Source organism: Macaca thibetana, chromosome 17 (assembly GCF_024542745.1).
Source record: "Macaca thibetana thibetana isolate TM-01 chromosome 17, ASM2454274v1, whole genome shotgun sequence".
In the NCBI taxonomy this organism is placed as follows: Eukaryota; Metazoa; Chordata; class Mammalia; order Primates; family Cercopithecidae; genus Macaca; species Macaca thibetana.
The window spans coordinates 406,287-428,456 of record NC_065594.1 but is presented as its reverse complement, the minus strand read 5'-3'; the positions used below and the strand labels follow the sequence as shown (position 1 = coordinate 428,456).

The window sequence follows — 22,170 nt, the reverse complement described above, 5'->3', positions numbered from 1 at the left end:
GTTATTCTATTTATTAAATCAATCTGAAATTTTCCTTAATGTTTAAAAAAAAAAAAAGATATTGCAACTTGCTGTGGTATGTGAATAATCAACAATATCAAATTCCCTCAATATCTACCATATCAATCTTCAAGAACACAAAAAACAGTGGATGAGAATGTGTCCATGAAGAGTTGATCTCCAGGAAATAACAGTGAACAGGAAGTCATGGTTTCCTCGCCCCCGCAAGAATGGAAGCATTTCCTCATTTGAATGCAGAATTCTGTGTACCCACCATACGTTTGAAAGTGGATGATTTTCTGACCTACCACAGACGTCTTACCTTCAGAAAGTGCCGTGTTGCTAGAAAAAGTGGTGAGTCTGTTTCTTGTGCTTTTGCACACTGTTCGGCTAACGGTGTCAGGGCCTCCAGGCAGAGCTGGCAAACCTCCGAACTCATTCTGATCATGAAGGTCAAAGAACAAACTCGATTGGATAGATTCGATTTATAAAAGATAAAAAAAATTATAGCTAGTGTTAAACAGATGAGTGTTTCTAGAAATGAATACAGACACACAAGCAGACTCCTGGGCAATATCTTCACTGAGTTATACAAGGAAAGATTTCCAGTGTTCTTCAGATCGCCTGTAAGGGTTCTGGGTTTGAGCCTGGTGATGTATAGCTTGTTTCAGTTTATGATACATACAACTTATTAAAAAGTCGTATTATTCTCTACAATCACAGCTACGACCAGAGACCCAGCTCAACATTACTAATGGGACCCTGATGAAGGGGTAACTCTGGAACCAGGACCGAATGCCTCAGAGATCTGTGAAAGGACAGGACGAGGCAAACTAACGAAAGAAACAGAGCAGTTACAGAAGTGACCGGTTTTTGTTTTTTGGTTTTTTTTTTTTGAGACAGAGTTTCGCTCCTGTTGCCCAGGCTGGAGTGCAATCGCGCAATCTCGGCTCACTGCAACCTCCACCTCCCAGGTTCAAGCAATTCTCCTGCCTCAGCCTCCCGAGTGGCTGGGACTACAGGCGCACACCACCACGCCCAGCTAATTTTTTGTATTTTTGTAGAGATGGGGTTTCACTATGTTGGCCAGGCTGGTCTCGAACTCCTGATCTCAGGTGATCCACCCGCCTTGGCCTCCCAAAGTGCTGGAATTACAGGTGTGAGCCACCGCGCCTGGCCCAGGGTTTTTCAAGAAATAAAATTGAACCACAAAAGAAAACCGAAAAATGTAAACTTAAAACACTTTTCTTTAAAGGAAGACCTTTTTCCCCAAGTGACAAGTAACAATGATGTTCATTTAAAGGATATGATGTCATTCCTAATTCTAGGGAGTACATCAGACTTTTAAACAGATCCTCAGGAAGCTGTGGTATTTTTTCAGGAAAAATCTCACAAATAAATGTGATTAGTTTGTAGTATTGATTACAAAGGGTTGGAAACTGAAAAAGAAATATTAAATTATTTGGATGCTCATTAGTATCCAATTTTTATTTTCATCAATGCAATAAAGTAACTGACAAGCTTCTAAATATAATGATTTCTTTAAAACATGTACAAGATATAGAAAACATGAAGACCAAACTAAATGTAAAAACAGGTACAAATAAAGGGCATAGTTTAGTAACTACTATGAAACAAAGTAATAGTCTAAACAACGATCTTCTAGATAGTTAATAAAAGCTAAGGTCAATTTCAGATACTCTATGTTTACCCTGAAAAAGTAAACAAGGCAGCCAGATTTAAAATTATTAAACAACTTGGGAGTAAAACCGTTTTGTAAATGTATTTCCATTCAAGCATGTTGAAAAAATTCAAGAAGGTTAATACAAATTGTAAAGACTATGCACAGAGCAGAGTATTCGGTCTTTACGCTTCCAAAAACATTCTTCCAGTTGTACTACCCTAGAGAACTGAGGTAAAAGTAGGTAATATGGTTTAACCACACTGAAGAAAAATACACACTTAAATGTTTACTGGCTTGTTTAAACAAACCCTACATGCAAATCAATATGAAGAGTTGACTAAACTTCCTCATCCTGCTGGCTGGCTGCCGCGTGAATACCATGGATCATCAGCGTTGTTTCCAAGAGTCAGAGACGTTCTCGAGGAGGGAAGCACACGGTTCGACCCTGCTGTGCTGGCAACTGACAGGACCCATTCTTCTCGTACGTACTCACCTTCCGGACACTTCTCAGCCTCTACTCTCTTACTTCCTCCTACTCTCCTCCCTTGTCTTTATCTCGTGTGTGTGTGCACGCACACAGGCACATACACAAAGTCCTCCTTTCCTTTCCACCCGTGTCCTCATCCCCACCCTTATCCTGCTATGAGAACTCATGACAAGAGACCTCCCTCTAGGGTACTTAGGGATGGTAGAAAAACGGTGCCCCACCACCACCACACCCTCAATATTAACTGGCAAAACCAAGGCATAACGTAGTCAGAACGTGCAAAAACTTTAAAACAGCATCAGTCTTGGATGCTTACCATCCCATTTTTACATGGTGCCCCTTGGAAAATGCCTTCCTTTGCTCAATCCTTTAACCTGAGAATGATGTTCAGAAAGTATCAGAGGAAAACACTGAAACTTTTAACTTACTTTATTCCCTTAGTGACAAATTATGAGGTAATCAAAACTGCTAACAGAATGTCGTTTCTAAAAGGACAGGCTTCTTTCTGTAGCACTCCCTGACAAAACGAGTCACTAATGTGTGGGTGCCTGCAGGACTCTGGGGCAGAAACAGAGACTGAGTAAGGGCCCATGTTACTGAGAAGCACGCACAAGTAACCATTAATGAAAACGCAAAAACTGCGTCTTCATGTGCATTTAACAGATACAACTGCTTAATTAAATCACAGACATATTCTTGTCTAAAGTATCTTTGAACTTCAATTACATATAGTTGTATGTTGACATTCAATTTCATTGATTACCTTCAAGAGATCCTGTGACATCAAGGGCAGAATTAGGTTTACTCCGTACAACACAACATCCGCTGCTGACACAGATCTGTTTGCTGCTTGACCTGGCTCATGTCCTCTAAACACTTCATCTATTAAAATAAAAGGATGCAGGCTTATGGTGGTAACATCGATAAATCTTCCAAGTGTGTATTCTACCTTTATGAAAATAAACTCACCCCTAGAGGCTAAATAAATCAATGAGTGAATAATAGAGAATCTGATCTCGTCCTGCCCAGTCTCTGGCGAGCAGATGCAGGGGACAGCACACCCAGGGGTGAAAAAAAGGATCTGAGACCCCAGCCCTGTGTCATCCTTTGAGTTTTATTAGGGGATATGAGTACTTGATACGGAAGTATTGGGGAGGTTAAGAGCAAGGGACAGTCTAGAAATAAAACTAATGCTTAATCAATGTTTTGAAATATAAAATCTACTGGCATAGTAGCCATAATATGAGTTAAACAATTTCTATAGAAATATCCATTTGATTTCAAGTGTGTATAATATTTCTAAGCTTACAAGGAATGCAGGAAATATAGAAATTAAAATGTTACATAAAAAAGAAAGTAATTTAAAAAAGGACAACCAATATGACAAAGGTTATCGTTCTTAATACATATGACTTATATCTAAATTAATGAGAATACTAAGACTTAAACAGACAAATTAACATCTCTAAACAAACATTTATCAAAGTCTTGACTCTAAAGGAAAACAGTCCATTCCAACTATTAATCAAGCAATACAAATGTTAAAAAGATACTACTTCTGATTCATTAAAAATAATTCGTAAAAATGATAACATTTCATTGCTGGTAAGGATAAAATGTAGTTAACCTCACAAGCAATATATTAAGACCATTTTGAGCATTCTATCTATTAAGGATATAATCAGAAATTCAGACAGCCTTGTCCACAGAAATGATCAGTGCATCACCATTTATAAGTGTAAAAAGGTAAATATTCCAGATGTCCAATATTAGGAAACAGGTTAAATTCCAAAATGTGGAATGCCACATAACCATTAAAAATATCATCACAGATTCTAATGACAAGGGAAAGGTTAACACTACATTAAACAAAACGACAGAATATAAAATTGAATTTAGTTCACAGCTTGCCAGGAGTAAAAGCAAAACAAAAGCAAGCTTGTATTTAGAGCATGATCACAAAGAAAACTGAACAAAAATAACCAAAAAAGAAATTCCTAAAATGGAATGTACAGTTGACTCTGGATGGTGTCCAAAAGTAAGCATGATTTTTCTGTCTCTATATTTACAATTTTTTTCTATTAAGGGCATATTTCTTATAACAACAACAACAAAAAGATCCAATGAGGGGTATGTGTCTACTTAAAATCCACTTGTTAAGCCTAATGCTGAACTTCTCCCCTGGAATCCGAAAATAAGACAAATCTGGTAGTATGTCAGAAACAACTAGGAAATGTAGTCAAAATATAGATTTCTAGAGTTAATAGGTCTGAGGTGGGGCCTGAGTGGGGGCATAGAATAAGAATCCAAGAAAATGGTTATACTATGTCTAGAAATGAGACATTTGAAACAATGAGCTGATTTATGATACACAGGGTAATCATGACAGTAAATCACCTAAACATACACATGTTTTATCTCTGGGTCTTAACATTGAGTTACAGATTCCTCTGGGTACAAGGTTCTTAGCCTGGGGTCCTGACACACCTGGAAAATTTATAGAAGGTTTCCAAGAGTCCATGAACCAACTAATACTGTATTAGTAAGAGGTTAAGAATGCTGGGCACAGTGGCTCACACCTGTAATTCCAGCACTTTGCGAGGCTGAAGTGGGAGAATCATTTGAGCCTGAGGCTGAGGCTGCAAAGAGCTATGATCACGGCACTACACTCTAGCCTGGATGACAGAGGGAGACCCTGCCTCTCAAACAACAACAAGGAAAAAAAAGAAAAAGTTAAGAACTCCTGGATTAGGCAGAAATGACCTGAAGAAAGTTAGAAAACTTGGGTGAGAGGCTGGGCCTAAAAACAGACCAGAAAGAATTCACTGAGGAAAAGTGAACTTGTACAGTGCTTTTCAGACTATCTCACCTTGGTACCCCTAGTTAACTGCAAAAAAATAAATAAATAAACAGTAAACCTTCTACACTGTGAAGTTGATGGTACCTAGCTCAGGGCAGATACTGGAAAAACCATGGCCCAAGAATAAAAAAATGAAAAAGAAAAAAAAAAAAAAAAAACCATGGGCCAGTGAATAAGGAATATGAAAAAAAAAAGGAAACAGAACAATCAAGGATTGGGATAAAAAAGTGGGTATTATAGCACCCAACTTAGAATCTTACAAGGAAGGAGCCAAAAATATCCACCACCCTACATGTCTGCACAACATGTAACAGGAGAGGCCAGATATGACTCATTTTTCTCTTATGAAACAGGATCCATTTTGTTTGAAGGCAAGGTGGGCAGTGGGATAGGAGGGGAGTGAACTCTACAGCACTGAAAACTACACAAATATAGGAGGTTTAAATTACTGATCCGGGTCTTGCCTGTAACAGCAACTATCTTTTACCTACTGATTGTGAGACACAATGCTAGGCACCAAAGACACTTGACAGCTGATCCTTCAAACACGCTGAAAGGTATTTATGATGATACCCGTCTGACCAGCTAGTAGAGGCGGCACAGGCAGGCGAATCCACTCCCCCATCATACTGTAGGTGAGACACTAGGCTAGGTCTTCAAAGTGTGGGCTGTGAACTCCAGAGAGCAGTGCTTCCCATCCCAACAGGGCTTTCCAAGCCGCACTCCGGAAAGTGCTAGGGTTTGCCGGGGTGGCCACCTTGGGGGACGTGGGAAGAGACTGGCATCTGGAGTTATAGGCTGGGATTTGAATCCTGGTCCTGGTTAAGTATCTGTGGCCAAGTGACTTAAGCTCTCTGTGCCTCTGTTTCCTCATCTATAAAGTGAGAATAACACGGGACTGACTCCACACCATTGTGAAGGTAAGAATAGTGCTTGGCATTTAGTAAGATCTGAAGGAATGAGAGATACTATTTCCATTATTCTCACAAGAGGAAAGCCAAGCAAGAGGGCCGCTGGCCCCACCCTCGCTTCGACCACAGAGATCTCCTTTCCTTTATTCCACAAATTGAACGTCAAGAGAGCCGCTGGTCCCACCCTCGCTTTGACCACAGAGATCTCCTTTCCTTTATTCCACAAATCGAACGTCCTCATGAGGTGTCTCTTACAGAAAACAATCCTTTGCTTTAATAAAAAGGAGGGTAACAACAAAGTTTAAAAACCATCACGTTACATTTTACCTGTATCACTGAAATCTATGAATTCTTTGGACAGCAGGTTAGTAAGAAGCTCCATAATGAGAAGCAGGTCTTGGTATTGCTCTTCTTCCGCTGTAACATCTATTCTTTGCCGCCCTAAATTATTCTTGGAATATACTTGCAACAAAGTAAGGCAGGCTTCATATAAGTTCATAGCTTTGGACTGCAAAAAAAAAATGCACAAATTATGCTACTTGGTAGAATCTATTTGAGAAACAAACACTGATATATTTCTTTATATCTGAGTTCCAAGAGTAGCAATAATTCTTGCTTTAAACTACATTAAAACAATAATTATTTCTAAAAAGCATATATTAATATATTATTTTTAAAATTTTACCCCTTTTCTAACAAAATTTTAGGACAAAAATTTATATTCAGGTGCAGCAAACCACCAGGGCACACATATACCTATGTAACAAATCTGAACGTTCTGCACATGTATCCTGTTTCTTTTTAGAAGATTTAAAAAAAAAAGAACTTATATTCACTCAACATGACTTTCTCTGAATTATAAGTTCTTTTTGAAAATCTTTTGAAGGAATAAAAATATTCTTTAAGATAATACTAATCAAATTTGAAGTAAAGATCTATTATTTTATTACAGCTTTAAAGAGTTGTAATCCTGAAGGGATAAAGTGAGAAAGTGCTTACCTCTCCAAGATAGCATATCTGTTTATGTGCAACTTCAACAAAAACTTCTATAATGAGATTGACAGTTTCTGGGGTATTCTTGTAAACTTCCATCAACCCAATGCAATTGGTAAGGAAGTCCATTAAAAAATTAAACAGGATTGCTACGTTGTCAATCTGGGTAGCCTCAGCAATGCCACACAGGGCCTCCAGTGTGGCAGTGATTTCCTGCTTGACTTCCTCTTGCTGACACATCTGCTGGAAGTTTTCTTGGTTTATTACTCTTAAGAATCGCTGCTGAAGTGGCTGAAGAACCTATAAAAATAAACCAGCAATTTTCTTAAAGCTCAGTTCACATGCTTTATTTCCTCTGCTTGGATAAATATTCACTTTCCAAAACATTTCTAATTATTGGAGGCAGGACAAGCACATAAAGAATATCTAAACCAGACTTGACATTCCCCATTTTGAGGGTCATCCTAACTTCCGGCTCATGTGAAGACAGAACACCCAAAGCATGGGACATAACTTTCTCCCTGACACTCAAAGAATTCTGCCATTTCCCTCCATCTCCTTCCAAGTAATTAGCCAAAAAGGAAAAAACAAAGATAAACTTTATTACAAAACCAGACAGCAAGCCACATTTGGCCTATGGGCTGCAGCCTGCCAACCTCTACAGAGTGAAGCCCAACACAAAGCTCTCGCCTGTTTTTTTTTTCCTTTTTCCTTTACCTAATTCCTCTTGGCACAGAACATAACTTCAGATCATCAGTCCTGCCCGGTATGTAAGAGTACTCATATTCAAGAGGACAGTATCTTAATTCGACTTAAAGCTGTCCGTATGATAATACAATTGTTTAAAATAAAAATACTTAGTCAGTCTGGTTTCCCCTGGATTTGAAGTCACAAACAACTGCCTAATTCCATTACTGTGCCCCTTCTCAAACCCTAAGGGCCCTCTAGACACAAGCACTGCAGGCTGGCAACCTACACACACACTGGCAACTCTTGGTCCTTGATTTAAAGCCTATTAAATAATGCACCCGGCCAGGCGTGGTGGCTCCAGCCTGTGGTCCCAGCACTTTGGGAGGCCGAGACGGGCGGATCACGAGGTCAGGAGATCGAGACCATCCTGTCTAACCCGGTGAAACCCTGTTTCTACTAAAAAATACAAAAAACTAGCCGGGCGAGGTGGCGGGCGCCTGTAGTCCCAGCTACTCAGGAGGCTGAGGCAGGAGAATGGCGGGAACCCAGGAGGCGGAGCCTGCAGTGAGCTGAGATCCGGCCACTGCACTCCAGGCTGGGCGACAGAGCGAGACTCCGTCTCAAAAAAAAAAAAAAAAAATTAATGTGCCCATGGTTGTTATGGGTCAAACTGTGTCCCTCAAAAACTCATATGTGGAAATCCAAACCCCAGGACATGAACTTATTTGATAATAGAGTTGGCCGGACGTGGTGGCTCACGCCTGTAATCCCAACGTTTTGGAAGGCTGAGGTGGGCGGATTACCTGAGGTCAGGAGACCAGCCTGGCCAACATGGCAAAACCGCATCTCTACTAAAAATACAAAAATTAGCCGGGTGTGGTGGCGAGCACCTGTAATCCCACCTACTCGGGAGGCTGAGACAGGAGAATCGCTTGACCCAGGAGGCAGAGGTTGCAGTGAGCCGAGATCACACCACTGCACTCCAGCCTGAGTGACAGAGCAAGACTCCATCTCACAAAGAAAAAAGAAGAAAATAGGGTTGTCGTAGACATAATTAGTTCAGGTGAGATCATACCAGAATAGGGTGGACCCCTAATTCAACATAACTGGTACAGAAAGGGGAAGTGTGGATGCACACACAGTGGGAGCACGTGAAGATGAAACATAACTGGTACAGAAAGGGGAAGTGTGGATGCACACACAGTGGGAGCACGTGAATGAAACGTAACTGGTACAGAAAGGGGAAGTGTGGATGCACACACACAGCGGGAGCACGTGAAGATCAAACATAACTGGTACAGAAAGGGGAAGTGTGGATGCACACACACGGCGGAGCACGTGAAGATGAAACATAACTGGTACAGAAAGGGGAAGTGTGGATGCACACACAGTGGGAGCACGTGAAGATGAAACATAACTGGTACAGAAAGGGGAAGTGTGGATGCACACACGGCGGGAGCACGTGAAGATGAAGCATAACTGGTACAGAAAGGGGAAGTGTGGATGCACACACAGTGGGAGCATGTGAAGATGAAATATAACTGGTACAGAAAGGGGAAGTGTGGATGCACACACAGTGGGAGCACGTGAAGATGAAACATAACTGGTACAGAAAGGGGAAGTGTGGATGCACACACAGTGGGAGCACGTGAAGATGAAATATAACTGGTACACAGAAAGGGGAAGTGTGGATGCACACACACAGTGGAAGCATGTGAAGATGAAGCATAACTGGTACAGAAAGGGGAAGTGTGGATGCACACACAGTGGGAGCACGTGAAGATCAAACACAACTGGTACAGAAAGGGGAAGTGTGGATGTACACACACAGTGGGAGCACGTGAAGATCAAACATAACTGGTACAGAAAGGGGAAGTGTGGATGCACACACACGGCGGAGCACGTGAAGATGAAACATAACTGGTACAGAAAGGGGAAGTGTGGATGCACACACACGGCGGAGCACGTGAAGATGAAACATAACTGGTACAGAAAGGGGAAATGTGGATGCACACACAGTGGGAGCACGTGAAGATGAAATATAACTGGTACAGAAAGGGGAAGTGTGGATGCACACACAGTGGGAGCATGTGAAGATGAAATATAACTGGTACAGAAAGGGGAAGTGTGGATGCACACACAGTGGGAGCACGTGAAGATGAAACATAACTGTACAGAAAGGGGAAGTGTGGATGCACACACAGTGGGAGCACGTGAAGATGAAACATAACTGGTACAGAAAGGGGAAGTGTGGATGCACACACACACGGCGGGAGCACGTGAAGATGAAACATAACTGGTACAGAAAGGGGAAGTGTGGATGTGCGGGAGCACGTGAAGATGAAACATAACTGGTACAGAAAGGGGAAGTGTGGATGCACACACACAGCGGGAGCACGTGAAGATGAAACATAACTGGTACAGAAAGGGGAAGTGTGGATGCACACACACAGTGGGAGCACGTGAAGATGAAACATAACTGGTACAGAAAGGGGAAGTGTGGATGCACACACAGTGGGAGCACGTGAAGATGAAGCATAACTGGTACAGAAAGGGGAAGTGTGGATGCAGACACACAGTGGGAGCATGTGAAGATGAAACATAACTGGTACAGAAAGGGGAAGTGTGGATGCACACACACAGTGGGAGCACGTGAAGATGAAACATAACTGGTACAGAAAGGGGAAGTGTGGATGCACACACACAGTGGGAGCACGTGAAGATGAAACATAACTGGTACAGAAAGGGGAAGTGTGGATGCACACACACACACGGCGGGAGCATGTGAAGATGAAACATAACTGGTACAGAAAGGGGAAGTGTGGATGCACACACACAGTGGGAGCACGTGAAGATGAAACATAACTGGTACAGAAAGGGGAAGTGTGGATGCACACACACAGTGGGAGCACGTGAAGATGAAACATAACTGGTACAGAAAGGGGAAGTGTGGATGCACACACAGTGGGAGCACGTGAAGATGAAACATAACTGGTACAGAAAGGGGAAGTGTGGATGCACACACGGCGGGAGCACGTGAAGATGAAGCATAACTGGTACAGAAAGGGGAAGTGTGGATGCACACACAGTGGGAACACGTGAAGATGAAACATAACTGGTACAGAAGGGGAAGTGTGGATGTACACACACGGCGGGAGCACGTGAAGATGAAACATAACTGGTACAGAAAGGGGAAGTGTGGATGTACACACACACGGCGGGAGCATGTGAAGATGAAACATAACTGGTACAGAAAGGGGAAGTGTGGATGCAGACACACAGTGGGAGCATGTGAAGATGAAACATAACTGGTACAGAAAGGGGAAGTGTGGATGCACACACAGTGGGAGCACGTGAAGATGAAACATAACTGGTACAGAAAGGGGAAGTGTGGATGCACACACAGTGGGAGCACGTGAAGATGAAACATAACTGGTACAGAAAGGGGAAGTGTGGATGCACACACAGTGGGAGCACGTGAAGATGAAACATAACTGGTACAGAAAGGGGAAGTGTGGATGCACACACACGGCGGGAGCATGTGAAGATGAAACATAACTGGTACAGAAAGGGGAAGTGCGGATGCACACACACAGCGGGAGCACGTGAAGATGAAGGCAGGGATCAGGGTGATGCATTTACAAATCAAGGAATGCCAAAGACTCCCAGCAAGCTACCAGAGGCTACCGGTTTTCCCATAGAGCCTTCAGAAAGAACAAATCCCACAGACACGTTATAGCTTGGACTTCCAGCCTCCAGAAGCAGGAGAAAACAAATTTCTATTGTGGTATTTTGATACAACAGCCCTAGGAAATGACTATCATGGTTAATCTGCATTGTATTCGAGACAGGAGAATGTTTCCCTGATCCCTAATGACGGTTTAATAAGCCAGTCCATGCTCTCAACGGAGTTGGGGAAAATGTGCCTACAAGGCAGAACACTCGATGATATTCAGTGTCATCACACACAGGCAGGTACAGACAAATTATAAGATAACGTTTGTAAAACAAGAAGCTTCAACCCATTCATTAGGAGAAAAAAGTATCAGAAAAGCTATGACTGGGCCGGGCACAGTGGCTGCTCACACCTGTAATCCCAGCACTCTGGGAGGCCAAGGCGGGCAGATTGCTTGAGGCCAGGAGTTTGAGACCAGCCTGGCCAACATGGCAAAATCCCGTTTCTACTAAAAATACAAAAATTAGCTGGGTATGGTGGCATGAGTCTGTAGTCCCAGTCACTTGGGAGGCTGAGGCAGGAGAATTGCTTGAACCCGGGAGGTGGAGGCTGCAATGAGCCGAGACTGCACCATTGCACGCCAGCCTGGGCAACGGAGTAAGACCCTGTCTCAAAAATAAAAAAAAAAAGAAAAGCTATGACTGATATGTTTATGTCTCCAGAGACTCTTTCACGGCAATGCATAGATAAAGGAACTACAGAGTTACACAAAAGGGTGCAATCAAAATAGAAGGCACTGTTACCTCCGTCCAATACTGCTGTTTGGTTTCCGTGTCCATATGTGCAAAACCTCCTAAGACTAGAGCCTTCATCAATGTCCTCTGCACAGGACTTGACAAGAAATTAAGAGGTGGGCTTCGGCTTGCAAACTGCTTAGCTAAGTTCCACCAGTTCTCACACTGAATTACTAAGTTTGCCCTACAGGTAGAAATAACAAAACATAAGATGTATTACTATGTATACACATACACACAAAGAAAACAAAAATAAAAAATAGCTAGATTTAATTACTTTTAAAGCAAAGCACAGTAAGCAGGACAGACTTTGAAGTCACACAGGCTTACATTCAAATGCCACTAGCTGTTTGGCGATGTGAAATTTATTTAACCTCTATCAATCATCACTTCTCTATAATCTGCAAAATAGGAATAATAACAGTCTCACGCGGCTGAGACTCATAGAATGATTAAACGAGATACTACCTATGACGTGCTTAGAAGAGCACATAGTAAATTATAAGAATTCAATAAACCAGCCAATGATAATGGTAATAATAACAATGATATTCCTATACAGTAAGAACAATGAAAACATTTCTAGAATTGTTGTAGAAAGCACCAAAAATTTTACTTTCCAACATTAAATTTTAAACATCAGTATTTAATATTTAAAATGGGGATAAGATGTCTAAAAATTCAAAAGAGCACATTCCACAGAAAAGTGTCCACAACACTGTAAATTACTGATGTGTTACTCATAGGGCTCTGATGCCAAATCCTGAAGGAGTCAATGTAATGCTCACTTATAAGAAGGGAAAGCTCTATTTCCATTTGTAATAATAGTGTGATGCGGTTTTTAAAAGGCACTATTCCAAAAACGTAGGCTCTGGCTAGAATTAGGACGGTGTAACCATCTGCCTGTTCAAAGCACTACACCAGGAAGGGAAAAAGAGTTTCCCACCAACACACACACACACACAGTCAGCCCCCAACAATGAGCTAACCTTTCTCTTCTTTCCACCAAAGTGACAAGGAGCTGCACAGTGTCATTTGCAAGGTCCTGCTCACTACTCCAGACCGAGAGGTTACTGATGACTTTTTGTAAGAGGTAGCCAATTATCCACTGAGAACCCTCTGTATCTGCTCCGAATGCTGTGCTGAATGGCAGACTTATCTTAAGAGAGGAAACAAATTTTTTAAGGTAAGCAAGAAAGATCAACTCAAGAAAAAAAAAACAGAAAAATCAAACTGAAATCAGTATCTAATCTGAAGTAGTGCTTACTTCACAACAGCTTTACGCAGGTACTCATTTTCACAGGTCAAAAAAAAAGACATCCTCAATCCACTCACATTTTCCAGTGTGATTTTCCTGTCAACTTCTGTTATTCCCATAGTATTAAAAAACTAACATAATATTACACCAAATACAAAAAACATAATCTATTCCCAAATAATAATCTTTATCTTCAATAGTGGTTAAAATAAACTAAATCAAGTGATGTGCTCTAAAACACACATTAAAACAGCATTCCAGTCACGTAATTCTCTTCAACATAGACAATGTTGAACTGCTCTTAAACAGTTACATTTTGATGAAAAACCCACCAAGAAAAATGTTCCTGCTTCTATAACTGCCATCATCATAAATCCAAATGAAGTTTTAACAGTTTTACATTCTGACCTGATCATACAGTTTTTCATCCACCAGGAGATAAGTCTTTGCCCAGCGTTTTAAAAACCAGACAATATCTTTGCCCATCTGAGGACTTAGTAGATGAGTGAGATCTGCTCTTATTGCCCGAGATTCAACTTCTGAAACTCTGAGAATGGCAGACAACAGCCTGTAGGTATAAAACAGAAGTCATTTATTCTTGGATTTATTTAGTGGTTGTCTACCTGTATTTTCTTCCTTAAAAGTCCTTTTTGGTCTTTCAATTATCTGAATTTTGGTCAGGCTATACTTGAAAATTTCATCAACAGAGTTTTAGACAAGCGTCCTGTATTATTTCTGATCTTTCGCAAAGCAAGAGACAAGATAAAGAAAGGAAGAGTCAACACTAAAGTCGTCCTTCTGCTGAAGTTGTAACCACATGAGGGAATCTCAGCATTACCAGCTAAACAGAATTTTCAGATTCAAAGCTTTCAGATTTTCAGGAGAAATACATCAAATTAAATCTTCAGAGTACATGCCAAATTCTTTCAGCATCACTACTTAAAACTACCCTGGTTAGTATGGTTTGTGGTTTTATGTCATGGTCATGTTATAGTACAAGATCTGGGTGTTATCTAGAAAGTTTGAATATTGTGCCTTGTTTAAATCTAATCTAGTAAACTTGATTCTTCACGGTATTTTTAAATAAAACTCTCGCTAGAAAGATTACCTGTGTAAGTACACATATTGTCCTTTCCTACACTACATAATTCATATGGTCGTGTGGTGTCAGTCACATAGCGTGACATGCAAATAGAAATGTCTTTGTTGAGGAGGGCATATAATCAGAAGTGATATATATTTAACTTGACTTTAGCCAAAAGGCAAGGAAGCAAATGATGTAACGGAAAGAACCCATTACACACCAAAGAATATCGGTGCTGAGAAAAGGATTCTGAACACTCAAATTCGGCTTATGCTCCTTTACTAGTGCTCTCAGGAAGCCTGAAATGATCTTGTCATGAAATCATACAAACATGTTTCAGTTCTTTACCCCACTGTATGGCCCACTGTCACTGCCCTTATCTTCCTGCAGCCTCCCTGGGGTCACTGCCCTTCCTCCCTTCATCTAGCCACATGCTTCCTCTTTCCCAGTCTCTATAGCAGCATCCTCTTCTCCTGACCTCCTTCTTTAAATCAGGAGGTTTTTAAGGTTCCAGCCCAGAATCTCTTCTATTTTTTTCTGTTTCAGACAGAGTTGCTGTGTCACCAGGCAGCCGTATGCCCAGACACAACCACGGTTCACTGCAGCTTTAACCTTCTGGGTTCGAGCGATCCTCCTGCCTGAGTCTCTGAAGTAGCTGGGACTACAGGCAAACACCACCCCACCAGGCCGATTCACAAAATTTTTTTAAAGACAGGGTTTCGTCATGGCACCCAGGCTGCTCGTGAACTCCTGAGCTCAAGCAATCCTCCCACCTTGGCCTCCCAAAGTGTTGGGATTACAGGAATGAGCCACCATGCCCAGCCTTCTTCACTGCACACACACTTCCTATACCACCAGTGCTCAAACTTCAGAAATTTTTTTTAGGGGGTATGTGAACAACAACAAAACAAACAAAACCCCAGCAATCTCCCAATACAGTAATACATTTAAGTTGCAGATATGTCAAAATTTCCGGTGAGATTAAATCATTTTAAATATATATTCCAGCCTAACAAAATTCAAAATAAAATGGTTACATTAACACTTTACATTTATGCACTGGAGTTTTATTATCGTAATGTTCTGGTGCCCACTATAATCCATTAAAAATGTAAACAAATTTTCCTTGTTTTTATTTCAATTTCATTTTCCATAGAACATTATCCTAATATAATTTTTATGTTCCAGTATTTTATTCATCATACTACATACTCTGATACAAATGTCTACATATTGAAAGATAACTTTTAAACATTTTCAATGACCATAAGACCGTAAGTGTTTAAAAATGTCTTCTGGATTGAGTTATCATTATGATACTTAAAACTAGACAACTGAGCAAAACAATATAAATTTAACTAAATTATCAAACATAAATAAACATAAACATAGAAGTGTGTGCATCTCGTAGTGTGATTAACTTGGTAGGGCTCCTTCCCCACTTAGTTCATGTGTCTTTGAATGACCACCACCTATTGCCAGATGAGCAAGTTGAGCATGATTTGATTCCTATTTTTCCTTTTGATATAAGTACTGAAAAACTTCATATAAGTAGAACCTATTTTTAAAATAGCAGAATCACCCAATTATTTGTATTTCTTCCAAGTTATATGCCAAAAATCACAGAGATCTACCAACAAAAATTATTTTTAATAATCTCTTAGTTGATGTGATTAGGTCCTCTTCATGTTATTTGATGCAAAGGGCTGAAACCTGCCAACTGTCCACTCACTAGTGACTCAGTCACTTAGTGCCACACTGTTTGCAACTGTCCCTCTCCTCTGTAGGGTTTTACACGCCTGCCAATCCACATGTTCAGAGGTAGAAGTGAAAACTTTGGCCTTTCTTTTGTAAAGTGGAAGAAACATCAATGAAAGAGCCACTCAGCCTGAGTCAGGCAGGTCCAGGTGAGGCACCCAGGGGCCTTTCTTCTACCTCAGAAATACCTCATGACCCAAGAACCTGTCTCCATCTTCATTCCAAGACTACTAAGGAAAATGCTTCCTAACTTGCCTTGCCACCCTTTAAATTGATCACCCATGGAATAGTATCTCTAAAATAATTTGATCACTTCACTTCTCGGCTGTAAATCCTTGTCAGTACTTTTACTCCCACTTTATCAGCCCCATCCACAGCATCCTCCCTGCCTCTCCACCCTCATCCCCCTACCAAGGCCATCGCCTTGCCCTCCTGGGTCACACACCAGCTACACCTAAGTTCCTCTCGCTTAAGCAGGGCTCTCTTACCGTCAGAGGCATCGAACCAGACTGACTGCATCTTGAGTGAGGGCTAGGAAAATGACGCTGGGACCTGATGGGCTGCATTCCCAGAAAGTCAAGCATTTCCTATTCTCTAGATGTTTACAGTTAAGGGAACAAATTAGTAAGATTTACTAAACAGACCCAGACTTGGGAGTGTCCAGATATTCTGACATCTGTAGAACAAAAGCATTCCTAATTTTGCTTAAAAGACAGCATACTGATTCTTGCAAAATACAGTAATTAAGAAAATTAATCCTTTATCACAAACTCTTGTAGCAAAGCACATCGCCCCATGATCTTTTTTTATCATACACACACACACACACACACACACACACACACACACACACACACAAAGAATTGTGGATGTGTTCCTCCTCTTATTTTCTTATTTCTTATTTTCAGGAACTTCCTGCTCTGTCTGTGGAGTAGCCATTCTTTTATTCCTTTACTTTCTTAATAAACTTGCTTTCACTTTACTCGATGGACTCGCCCTGAATTCTTTCTTGCGCAAGATCCGAGAACCCTCAGGGACCCCTTTCCAACAACATCGCTGCTCATGCTGTTGTCACTGCCCGAAGTACTCTTATGCTTCAAGAAGCCACCTCTGGTTCTCTTCTGCCCGTAGATTAGGGGCACCAGGAGCTCCTGTAACACCCATACACACTTCTAACTGTACCCTCAGATGCGGGCATGCAGGGGAGTTGAAATCTAATTGATAAAAACATCAAAATATTTTTAAACTGCTGATATTCCAAGATTAAAAAACAATCACGGAAATGGAGTGCAGTGGCCGGATTTCAGCTCAAAGTTCCGCCTCCCGGGTTTGCCATTCTCCTGCCTCAGCCTCCCAAGTTGACATTCCAATTTTTTTGATTTTTTAATGGGGTTTCACCGTGTTAGCCAGGATGGTCTCCATTCCTACTTCATGATTTCGGCCTAAAGTGCACTTGAGCCACCGCGCCCGGCCCTTCAATTTCTTCTACTACAAATATATTCCAAACAGCACTCAGTTTCTCATATTTTCCAAGTCAATCCTAGATTACATTTGTACGTCATAAATCCAAAGTCAACACAATAAATCAAACAGAGCTTTCTTTAACTTCTCACAACCTCCAGTATAGGTCTGAGCCACCATCATCTTTCTCTTAGATTACTGCAATTTGTCTCCTAACTGGTCTCCTGGCTTCCATCACTTACTCTCAGGTTTTTTTTGTGTTTTTTTTCTTGAGACAGGGTCTCGCTGTGTCGCCCAGGCTGGAGGGCAGTGGTGCGATCTCAGCTCACTGCAACCTCTGCCTCCCAGGTTCAAGCGATTATCGTGCCTCACCCTCCTGAGTAGCTGGAACTACAGGAGGTGAGCACCACGATGCCCGGCTAATTTTTTGTATTTAGTAGAGACGGGGTTTCAACATTGCCCCGTCTGGTCTTGAACTTCTGAGCTAAGGCAATCTGCCCACGTTGGCCTCCCAAAGTGCTAGGATTCCAAGCGTGAGCCACGGTGCCCAGCCTCCATCGTTTACTCTCAATGCAGCAGAGTCAACTTCTTAACATTTAAGTTACTCTTCTGCTCAAAACCCTACAACGGCATGCCGCTTCATTCAGAACAAAAGCCAAAAATGTTACAAAGGCCTAAGACCTTATCTGTTTTCCTTCTATTTTCCTAACTCCATCTCCTACAAAATTCCACCTCACTCTGCTCAACCCACCACGGCTGTTCTTGCTGTTCTTGAACATGCCAGGCAGGCCCAAGGCCTTTGCATTCACTGTGTATTTTGCTTGGAATGCTCTCCCCGCAGACACCTGCATGGCCTCCCTTACCAGCCTCACGTCTCTGCTCCCATCACCTTCTAATAAAGCCAACATTGACCACACTAATGACAGCTACAACAATCCCTACTGATACTCTCACTCTAGCTTTTTACCTGTCACATTTGTTGTCTTCTAACAGACTACATAATTTACTTATTTATTCTCTCTCCTTTACAAAGAGCTTTAAAAGAGGAGTGACTTCTATCTGTTTTGTTCAAATACCCAAAGGCTCCCTGTTAGGTAGTCAGTAGTCAATAATTATTTCTCAAATGATACCTGTTTTAAGATATGTGAGCTGCTTTTTTAGTGAAACAAGAAATGTTTCTACCATATAACATTAAATTTCATATTAATTCTTTGGATTAAAAATATAGTAAGTTTTTTTTTTGTCCCAATCCACCATAGTCTGTGCTCTCAGATACCAAAATGTGTCACTCCCACACTAACACCTGGGACTGACAAAAATTGAAAAAGCACTTAAAATACAAGGAAAGCACTCCTAATGCTACTGCCCAAGCAAACAATACAACAAAGAATATATAATATGACAGCACCCTGAAATGAACTGCTTTTTAAATTAACATTCACCATCAACCAAACCAGAGCAAAGCACTGATTTCCAGAGACACTAAATCTAATGACTATAGTAATCCTAAAATGAAGATGTAACTTTTTCAATAAAGTATGATTTTATTTCAAACAAGACAATGCAACAATAAAGGAAATAAATTTCCCCACATATCCTTGGTTATCAGCTTAATATTTCAACTATTTTTTTAAAAGCCACATTTTCTATTGCATGTTTAAATGATATCCATATATTTTTGCATACCAAAAAGAATAAAGGGGACATCATCCTGTTTGAGTTACTGGTTTTGCAGCTGATAAAAACCAATGTTATTATCATTACTGACATCTCTGCTTACAACCTACATTTAAAATAAAGATACTGAAATTTTACATGTTGTTTTCAAATCCACTTTTAGGAACTTTTTTTTTTTTTTTTTGGAGACAGAGCCTTGCTCTGTCGCCAGGCTGGAGTGCAGTGGCGTGATCTGAGCTCACTGCAACCTCTGCCTCCCAGGTTCAAGCGATTCTCCTGCCTCAGCCTCCCGAGTAGCTGGGACTACAGGCATGCACCACCACACTCAGCTAATTTTTGTATTTTTAGTAGAGACAGGGTTTCACCATGTTGGTCAGGATGGTCTCAATCTCTTGACCTCGTGATCCGCCCGCCTCAGCCTCCCAAAGTGCTGGGATTGCAGGTGTGAGCCACTGCACCTGGCCAGACATTTCTAATACAGGTTTACCCCTCCTTAATTTCATCATTAAGAATTAACGAAAATTTTGCCATTAGTACTAGAAAGATTAAAGTGAATTGTTTCATTTGAGGCACTCTCCTGTCGTCTAACAGGGCTCTTCAGTTTCACATTTAGAATAAATATTTCCATTTTTTGAGATATGAATTATCTATCATTTTCCATGAGAAAGCCACCGAAACATAGTGTTAGCTTTTATGAGCGAGACTTAATGTTCATCTGGTCCCCTTTGTTTAGGGCGCCTGCATGCATCAGTACTGCCCTCTGATGGACAGGCGTCACGTTCATAACTACATCCAATGTCCCTTCCAAGTCTCATCGTATTCAGAATAATGTGACATTTCTCTTCTTCAGTACTGGGGATAGCTGTCAACTCTCACTAGAGTGGCATTGCCTAAATATACTGAGTACTTGCCATCCTTGTGTATTTCAAGGCTTCTCCAAGTTTTCATTTTTTTTCATGTATCAGATTTACAACGTGCCTATCACTCCAGTCATCTACCCATCAACTCAGAATTTATAAAACAGTATAAAAATTACAAGAGCACAGCTATAGAGTTTATATTACCTAATCACAGAATCTGTTCTGTTGTACCCTGGGATGGAAGAAGCCTTTTCTCCTGGAGATCCCAAAATTTGAAGTGTTGTATTAATGTCAACTTCAGATGAATGCTTAATGGAATATTCCATTATTTCTGGAGGTATTAGCGGAGTCTCTCCCTGAGTATCATCAGCTAAGAGGTAGCCTTCAGTTTAAAAAAAATTAAAAATGAACACTTAACAAATCTACATTTATCAAATTGTACTATAAATGTTTTCAGTTTTATTTGATTTAGATACATCATATAAATTGATGTAAATTATAAATGTTAACCTGTTAATTTCAAGTTTATGCAAAAAAACTTTCTACGTCTCAGATAAGTAACCCTCAAAAATACAGAAAAGGACAAATGTTTTATTCACCAATTTTGTAATTCATAGGGGCTTTTTAATCTACTGTCTTAAATAATTTTCAGTACTGTATTCTGTAAAGTTAATAGAAATTCTGCTACTATCTATATTAGAAGTCAATATTAGGGAATTCATTTTCAAAAGTCAAGATTTTTTCCTTATTATTTAAAATATGGAATCACTAACAGTATGGTGGTCAAAAAAGCAGATCCTAAGAGTCAGACTGCCTAGATTTACATTCTGGCTCCAAAAATGAACAGCACTGTGACAATGGGCTAGTTTCTTATACTCTCCAAGTCCCAGCTTCTTCATCTATTAGTTGGGGATAATGACGATGATGATGATAACAGTAATACTACCTAGCAATACTAATTCAGCGGGTAAAATGAGATCCGTAAAACATTTGGTATGCAATAGCACTGCATACATATTAGCCAGTATTTTTTAAAAATGCATCCATAGTTCTATGACAGAAAATAGCTGTATCCAAATTTTATCCAATATTGTATACACACTATTGTTTTTCATATATGAAGCTTCTTTTAAGGCTTAAACTGCTCAGTTGGCAATTACATTTTAAAAAGAAACCACCAACCAACCTGTAACTAAAATAAGCCAGTGAATATCTTCATAGAGATCATCAAGCATTTTGTTGTCAATAGTGCTTGAACCCGGTGAAGCAAGTAATTGTTGCTGATGTCGTTGTAACTGACCGTGGAGTCTTGTTACTCTTTCTTCTAATAAACTAAAAGAGGAGAAAACAGCAGCTTCATAAAGTTCAATAAGCAAAGACATGGAACAACTTACAACTTCCATATATCAGACAACACGAATTAAATGTTAGCGTAAAAACACATATACAAAAACATTATAGTACACAACTGTTCTCACAGCACTATAGGAATTATGATTTATTTTTTATAACACAGAATTAAAACACTGCTTTACAAACAAGGTTTACGACAGGCATTTGAAAACTGGTTATTCCAAGTTTTTACTGATATGGGTCAAATCATTTCTCATACCATGTTTTCCATAATCTCTCTGCCATCTACGCTGTAGTGCCTGGGCTCCAAAGGTCTAAGCCAAGGAAGGCAATCATGAGTATGTTTCTGTCCATTGTTCCAGTGTGCTGGGACACGGGGTGGGGTGTTTAAAGTCTTTACACACTTTAAGTGCCCTCCAGGGAATTGTGAATGGAGAACATTTGCTCCATGGGGTTTCTCTGGACTGTGTGTACCTTGTCAGAAGAGGTATACAGTGCTCTGCAGCAATTCTTCCTAGCATTCCTACACTGGCCAGTTGATCAGAAAACTGGTCTCGATCATCCTCTTGAAGTTCACTTATTTCTTCCTCCTCACGAGAGGCCACGCCATTGGCAGTCTATTGC

General features: G+C 40.6%; 4 protein-coding genes across 18 annotated transcripts in view; 2 read left to right on the top strand and 2 right to left on the bottom strand.

Annotated features, from left to right (window-relative positions):
• The window catches only part of MRPL57 (mitochondrial ribosomal protein L57), a 407,990-nt gene that overhangs the window by 73,041 nt on the left and 312,779 nt on the right, over positions 1 to 22,170 (top strand). The window lies entirely within an intron of this gene.
• The window catches only part of SAP18 (Sin3A associated protein 18), a 556,924-nt gene that overhangs the window by 254,639 nt on the left and 280,115 nt on the right, over positions 1 to 22,170 (top strand). The window lies entirely within an intron of this gene.
• The window catches only part of EEF1AKMT1 (EEF1A lysine methyltransferase 1), a 351,602-nt gene that overhangs the window by 98,828 nt on the left and 230,604 nt on the right, over positions 1 to 22,170 (bottom strand). The window lies entirely within an intron of this gene.
• XPO4 (exportin 4) overlaps positions 1 to 22,170 on the bottom strand; it is a 113,676-nt gene that overhangs the window by 10,349 nt on the left and 81,157 nt on the right. For 3 of the 4 annotated variants that reach the window (XM_050766728.1, XM_050766729.1, XM_050766731.1), the window contains 11 exons: positions 22,021 to 22,163; positions 21,380 to 21,525; positions 20,398 to 20,575; positions 13,762 to 13,921; positions 13,085 to 13,254; positions 12,105 to 12,279; positions 6,942 to 7,235; positions 6,270 to 6,450; positions 2,935 to 3,053; positions 1,309 to 1,439; positions 323 to 440 (listed from right to left, as the gene is read on the bottom strand). In XM_050766728.1, the coding sequence (XP_050622685.1) occupies positions 323 to 440; positions 1,309 to 1,439; positions 2,935 to 3,053; positions 6,270 to 6,450; positions 6,942 to 7,235; positions 12,105 to 12,279; positions 13,085 to 13,254; positions 13,762 to 13,921; positions 20,398 to 20,575; positions 21,380 to 21,525; positions 22,021 to 22,163 (1,815 nt within the window). Of the gene's footprint in view, positions 1 to 322; positions 441 to 1,308; positions 1,440 to 1,513; positions 2,730 to 2,934; positions 3,054 to 6,269; positions 6,451 to 6,941; positions 7,236 to 12,104; positions 12,280 to 13,084; positions 13,255 to 13,761; positions 13,922 to 20,397; positions 20,576 to 21,379; positions 21,526 to 22,020; positions 22,164 to 22,170 lie in introns of those variants that run through there. The other variant, XM_050766730.1, reaches the window with a different exon arrangement.